Source organism: Mastomys coucha, unplaced genomic scaffold (genome assembly GCF_008632895.1).
Source record: "Mastomys coucha isolate ucsf_1 unplaced genomic scaffold, UCSF_Mcou_1 pScaffold12, whole genome shotgun sequence".
NCBI lineage: Eukaryota > Metazoa > Chordata > Mammalia > Rodentia > Muridae > Mastomys > Mastomys coucha.
Window position 1 is genome coordinate 89,851,435 of NW_022196894.1, and position 6,967 is coordinate 89,858,401.

Consider the following 6,967-nt stretch of genomic DNA (forward strand, 5'->3'; position numbering starts at 1 on the left):
TGTCTAGTCCCTGATTTTAATGGGATTGCTTCAAGTTTCTCTCCATTTAGTTTGATGTTGGCCACTGGCTTGCTGTATCCAATGCCATCTTTAGTCTGTTGCATTTGCTAGGATTGCTGTCAGAGCACTGTATTTGTTACTGCCGTCAGCGCCCCTCAGCAGTGACTTTAAATGGAACTAGCAGCAACTCACCAATTAAAAGATGCACACTAACTGGATTAGAAAATAAGAGCTGCAGGGGGAGGGGTGAAGGAACAGGTTTGGTTTGTTGTTGTTGTTGTTGTTTTTTCCTGGAGGGGAAACCGGGAAAGGAGATGTCATTTGAAATGTAAATAAAGAAAATATCTAATAAAAAAATAATTCCACCAAAAAAAAAAAAAAAGAGCCAACTGTCTGTTGCCTTAAACAACTTGACTGGCAAAGACATTAGGAAACTAAGTCAAAGGATAGAAGCCAACTTACCCAGAAATGGAGGTTGGAAAGAGGCTGGCATAGCTAATCTTATACCAGAGCTAGTCAGAAGAGACTAGAGTCTGATACAACAGTTCTAAGTGCTGATGTGCTTAATCGTGGGCTCCCAATTTCTTGAAACAAACACTAAAGGCTTTGTTATAGTAATGACAGGAGACTTTAATACTCCACTCTTACTTTCATACAGGTCTTAAAAACTCAGTCAACAAAAGAGAGTCAAGTCATACCGTAGGGCAATTGGAATTACCATATGTTTACAGAACGGTCTATCCAACAGATAGAAAACACTTGGAGCTATCCACCAAACTTGTAAGGTAGACCAATAGCAATACTTCTCAACCTGTTCTACAGAACAGAAAGCAAAAGTACTTGTACTGAAAAGCTGTTTTTACCCTGACACCAACACCACATAGGGGCAGAATAAAGAGAAAAACTGCAGACCATTTTCTCTGATGAACTTAAATGTAAAAATTTTCAAGAAAACATTTGCAAACTGAATTCAAGAACACTTAACGAAAAAAAAATCCACATCACTACCAAGTTGATTTTATTCCAAGTTCATAGGATGGTGCATATGTGAATCTGTGATGATGGTAAAGGGCCTTTACCAAAGTTTAGGCAGTTCTGGGCAAAGGAGAAACAGAAGGAACATCATGAGCATGCTAGACTGTGTGCCGTGAGTGCAGTTAACGTTGCACTAACAGGAGAAAAACAGAGCGCTTCTTACACACTCTGAAGTGAGGCAGATTTTTTCTGACATGGTACTTGAGCTCTAACCCAGAGCAACAGGAAAGAGCAGAAAATGAAAAGACTATAATAGGACATATGACGCTGACCTGTTTGTCCACAACGTGATCCTGTATGTAAGGCACCCTATGCACTCCAGAAAACTTTGAGAGCTGATATGTAGGTTAGGAAATTATTAGGATACAGAATCTGTGGTATCTCTGTAGAATAGTGAACTTGCTAGGAAAGTACCCATTCTTATACATAACAGTAACAACAAACACTGTAGGAATAAGCCAGCTACATAGACTGAACTTGAAAGACATCAAAGAAAGAAATCAAAAGCAATGGTAGACGATGGCAGATTTTTCTATGCCCATGGATCAACAGGATTAATGTGGCAAAAACTGGGCATGTTACTGAGAGCAAGCTATAGGTTCAGTGCAGCCCCTAACAAGGTTAAATACATTAACTAGGAGAAAAGAGGTCTAAAATCCACATGGAAGGTAAAATACCATATCTAGCCGAGTCAGTCCTCAAAGAAAGCACAGTTCTAGAAGCACCATGATACCTGAGTCAGAACCATAGTGACGAAGAAGGCATGCTTCAGGCACCGACACACCTGTCCACACCGTGGGACTGAGTGCAGAACCTAGAAATGAGCCGTACACAGACCTGTCCACACCGTGGGACTGAGTGCAGAACCTAGAAATGAGCCGTACACAGACCTGTCCACACCGTGGGACTGAGTGCAAAACCTAGAAATGAGCCTACGTGGCTGCAGAAACCTAGTTGTTGACACAGGTATGAAAAAACATACTGGAAAAGTGGTAACTTCTTCAAAAAACCTTACCTGGGAAAGCTGGTTATCCTGCATGCAAAAGAATGAAATCAGATCCCTATCTTTAATTTTGCACAAAAATCAATTCAAAGTGGACAAAAGACCTTAATGAGATGCTGAGGAGGCCATGAGGGAAACTGCATCAGAATACAGGCACAGGCAAGAACTTTCTGGAAAAAGACTCTTAACAGCACAGGAAGTGAACACAAGAATTTGCAAGTGGGATTCCATGAAATTAAAAGGGATAGGAGCTCAGCATAGTACAAAGACAGGCTGTAGAATGGGAGGAGATCTCTAACAGCTATGCGCCAGATGGGTCTAATGTGTAGAATGTTTCAAGAAATGCAGAAGTTAAACACTAGACCCCCCCTAATTATGTAATCAGCAAATAAGTCAATTAACTGGACAGTTTTCAAAGGTACAAATACACATGGCCTGTAAACATTTCAAGATGTGTTTAGCATTTTTAGTCATCAGGTGAAGCTTAGAACTATGGGAAAGAAATAAGAGATGTGGTGAATACATAAAATAGATAACAACTTGTGTCATTTACTACTATAAAATACATACAGATTAACTGTACAAACTTAGAAGTTAGCACACTTGCTAGGCATGGTGGCTTATTTCTGTATTCCCAGCATTTGGGAGGCTGAGGCAGAGAATTGCCAAAAATTTGAGGCCAGCTGGGGCTACCTAGTAAGTTCTAGACTAGCCTAGGCTACAGAGTAAGGCACTGTCTCAAAACAAAAAACAAGCTAAAAATAATACACAACACTTTTTAGTTGAGAGTGTCAGAGAATTAAAGGCAAAATATTAAGTTCTGTGTGAGTGAGTGAGCGACAGACTACAGTGGTCATTTCCACCCAAGTCTTGTTGCTCATACAGTGAGCTCAGATGTTACCAGGAGTCTATGTAACTCCCAGAATGAAGCTGACCACCACGAGCAATTCCTTTCTGTTCTTTGCCTTAGCAAGGTGGTTGTTGGTTGTCAGGTTTTTCAGTACATGTAGTGCATGGAGCATCTGATGTATGCTAGTTGACTGTTAAGTGTTAATCAGTGAGACTTCTGGCTAACTGACCAGGAGTTAGGGGTTTGGATAATCAAGTTTAGTTTTGTATTTGGGGCTTCAGGTGTAGGGGGGTTGGCACAGAAAAACCCTGCTGTTGCTCAAGGCTCTACTGTGGGGCAGAATGCTACATTAACGTGAATCCGGATAGGCACCAACCTTTTTACCAGTTGTGGATTTTTCAGCACCACACAAGACCATGTGTTGCAAGATGTGAATTAGGTTAGGGATGGGTCGATAGAGTAGTGAGTTATGGAATTGGTTCTGAGCCTATGGCAAATTAAGGCTAACAGTGTTCATCAGCCTGCTGACCTGTTTGCTGGGAACTCACTTTCTATACTCGGTCGTGGGCTAAGCTGTGATTTATGGTACCTTTTAGGGTGAGTGGGCTGAGGCCCTGCTGGCCTCCTCATCCCTTCACAGTGTGAAACAGAGGTTGGCTACATAGTAGTTATCAGGCGTTGAGGCCATCTGGTCTCTGTGGTAACTACAAAGCTGCTATAAGCACAAACCGCCATAAACACTTCAAACGTGTGAGCTATGAAACTTAATCTGCTTAATGTGCCAAAACAAAGTTTGAGGCCCTGTCTTTGGGAGTTCACTTTATTTGGAGGTAAGGTATATAAAAAATATTGAGCAGCCTTAATAACCAAAAGTCTTTTGTTTCTCTTGCAGTTTCTTTTTAAAAATTATATCTATTTAGTGTGCAGGAGTGTAGGCTCACTTCCCACAGTGTGCATTTAGAGAGTAACTTGTGTGAACCAGGCCTTTCTATCTACCATGTGGGTCCCAGAGATTAAGCTCTGGTTGGGTACTGAGTGCTGTGAGCCACTGAGCAATCTCCCCTGCCCTCAGGTGTTCTTTAAACTACTGACTAATTTGAAATTACAGCAAAACAAGTAAGTCTCAAGTAAGTTGGCAGCTCCTGCAGCTCCTGCAGCTCCTGCAGCTCCTGCAGCTCCTGCAGCTCCTGCCTTGATTGTGACATTTGTTTTAAGCTACCTTCGCTAGGGAGCTGTTTTCTTTTTTGATAGATATGATAAAATCCTTTTTTAAGAAGAATGTCTCTTTGTGATTTTATGGTATGTGCATGTGTATACACTTTTATGTGAGGGAGGGTGCGCTTCCGTGCGTGTGTGTGTGTGTGTGTGTGTGTGTGTGTGTGCACTTTTGTGTGTATGACTTACCTGTGCCTGTAAGAATGGGATGAGGGTGATACATCAGGTATCTTCTAAGTTTTACCTGCCACCTTCATTCTTGAGACTTTGTCTCTCACCAGACCTGTGTTCAGAGTTTGGCTAGACTGGCTAGCCGGAGAGCCCTGGGATCTGCATGCACCCACATGAGTGCGCCCACTGTCCCCTCCTGCTGGCTGCTTCCCTAACATGTATAATAACATCTTTGCTAAACTGTTTGTTAGCTTATTAGCTGCATGAGGGTGTAGGTTGGACCCTTTGTCCTTTTGATTATGAACTCCCACTCTCCCTTTGGAATTCAACCCTTTTCCCCCTAGTCAGGTGCCCTGCCCGTAGGCTGATCTCCTCATAGTGTAGAAGAACGGACAGTGATTGGCACTGGCTGAGCCTGCTGGGCCTCCATTTGTTAGTTCTGCCTCCCAGATCCATGGAACTGCGCTGGCTCCTGAACTTTCTTTCCTTTGTGTCTATGAGCTGTCTTACATCTTAAATTCCTTTTGCTCTATTACATTTTGTTTAAGTTAGCTAAAACCAGTTTCACTTGCTTTTATACAGAGACCTCTAGCAGTATGGACTTAAATCATTCCAATTTTCATATTGACTGTGACTTTTTTTCTTTTTCTCTTTAAAAATGAAATCATAAAACAGCCAGAGACTGCTGCTGCTTTGAAACGTACAATAGAATCCCTGATGGACCGAGGCGCCATAGTGAGGAACTTAGAAAATCTGGGTGAGCGTGCACTCCCATACAGGATCTCCAGTCATAGCCAGCAGCACAGCCGAGGAGGGTAAGTGTCTCCATGAAATGGATTCAGTGTGGGCTTGGGAAATAATACTAAGCATCTTAGAAATTGTTGCAGTGCCTCTCATTAGGTCCCAGATGTGCTGCGAACCTTTAGGCAGCACTTACAGAAGCAACGCTGTGTCTCAGATTGGGATGTTAACTGACCATGCCAGCTAGGGCAGAGCAGAAAGCCATGGGTGGGTGATGGCTTACAGGCTCCTGCTGGGGGAAGCTCTGTTTTCAGCTTCAGAATGTTTACCTTCAGAATACCTCAGGTTAAACCGGGCAGTGGTGGGGCACGCCTTTAATCCCAGCACTTGGGAGGCAGAGGCAGGCGGATTTCTGAGTTGGAGGCCAGCCTGGTCTACAGAGTGAGTTCCAGGACAGCCAGGGCTACACAGAGAAACCGTGTCTCAAATACCAAAAAAAAAAAAAAAAAAAAAAAAAAAAAAAAAAAAAAAAAAAAAACCACCATAGCCAAAGTAGGTTTTTTGACCTGGAGCCAGAGCCAGCTGCACAGAGAGACATGATCTGGCCACTCCACACAGCACTCAGTTTTCTGAAGGTGTGTTCTGTCCAGGCCTCTCACTCAGTACTCTGCGCCTTGTGCAGTCACCATTGTCCCTGGACATCCTCGGGTATTGACTTCAAGTCTCACTTTTGAGTTGTCTTGGGGACATCATCAGTGCACTGTGTCAGGGCACTGCTTTATCCCTGTGGTTTCACGGTGTATACGGCACACTTGGGTGGTTGGGGATTCACACGTTGCAGGCACTGTCATTGCCTCGCCTTGTTTTGTGTTCAGTTTCTTGTGAACGCCTTGCCAGATTGAGTGTTGCTAGGAAACAGAAAGAGCCAGTGGCTGTGCTTCTTCCACAGTCATAACAGGGATGGAGTGTGTGTGTGTGTGTGTGTGTGTGTGTGTGTAAGGGGGATATGAATGGAGGAAGAGCCCCTAGCAAAGGGGGGGCTTTGCAGTTCACTCCAGTGCACTGTGAGCAAGCCCAGAAGTAGGTACCTCAGTGCACTACAGTGTGCACTATGCATTGTGAGCAAGCACCACAAGGAAGACCTCAGGTTGTAGGCTTGTGTTGCTCACAACAGTCATTGCTTACATTTATGTGTAGAAGATCCTGTTTCCAAAGTGCTCTATCTGAATGCTCATTTACAGAGATGCGTAACAAGCAAACATTGGGGGTGTGACATCAGTTCACGTGGGGGCCTTATATGACCTCTCTCTTTGTAGAGACATTGGCATATCAATGTGAGGAGCCCTTCAGTAAGAAGGGCTCATCTGTTCTCTCTGTGTGTCTATCTGTCTGTCTGTCCGTCTGTCTCTCTCCCCCCCTTCTGTGTGTGTGTGTGTGCATGTAGGCCACAGAGAATGTGTGGAAGTCAGAGGATAACTCTTTTTTTTATTGATTTAACTTTTATTGAATTATGATGAGAAAAGATATATGATTTCAATATATCTGAACTTGTTACACTTCAAAATATATCTTAAAAATATATTTTAAGTAAATAGAATTACATCCCATTCTTGTTTCCCTTTTGTACCCCAACTCCTCCCAGAGATCTCCCCTTCAATCTCTGCAATACCTTTCATTTTTTTATTTTGTCATATTCTTTAAAATTTATAAAATATTGTAACAACAAAAATGAGTATTATGAAAATTGTTTGATATAAAACAGCTATCAGTTGAACAGTCCTGTATAGATGTTTGTCTACAATATTGAAAATACATACTTTTTTCTCAATATAAATTTTAAATAACTGTATATTTTAAGATAATACATTACTACTATTTTTTTTTAAAAGAAACAATATATATATTTTTTTCTTTAAAAAGCAAATGTTGAGATATGGACCACATGAGAAATC

General features: G+C 42.1%; 1 protein-coding gene across 1 annotated transcript in view; it reads left to right on the plus strand.

Annotated features, from left to right (window-relative positions):
• Mrps6 (mitochondrial ribosomal protein S6) overlaps positions 1–6,967 on the plus strand; it is a 63,250-nt gene that overhangs the window by 41,641 nt on the left and 14,642 nt on the right. Inside the window, exon 3 of the mRNA XM_031360593.1 lies at positions 4,950–5,089. Within this exon, the coding sequence (XP_031216453.1) occupies positions 4,950–5,089 (140 nt within the window). The remainder of the gene's footprint in view (positions 1–4,949; positions 5,090–6,967) is intronic.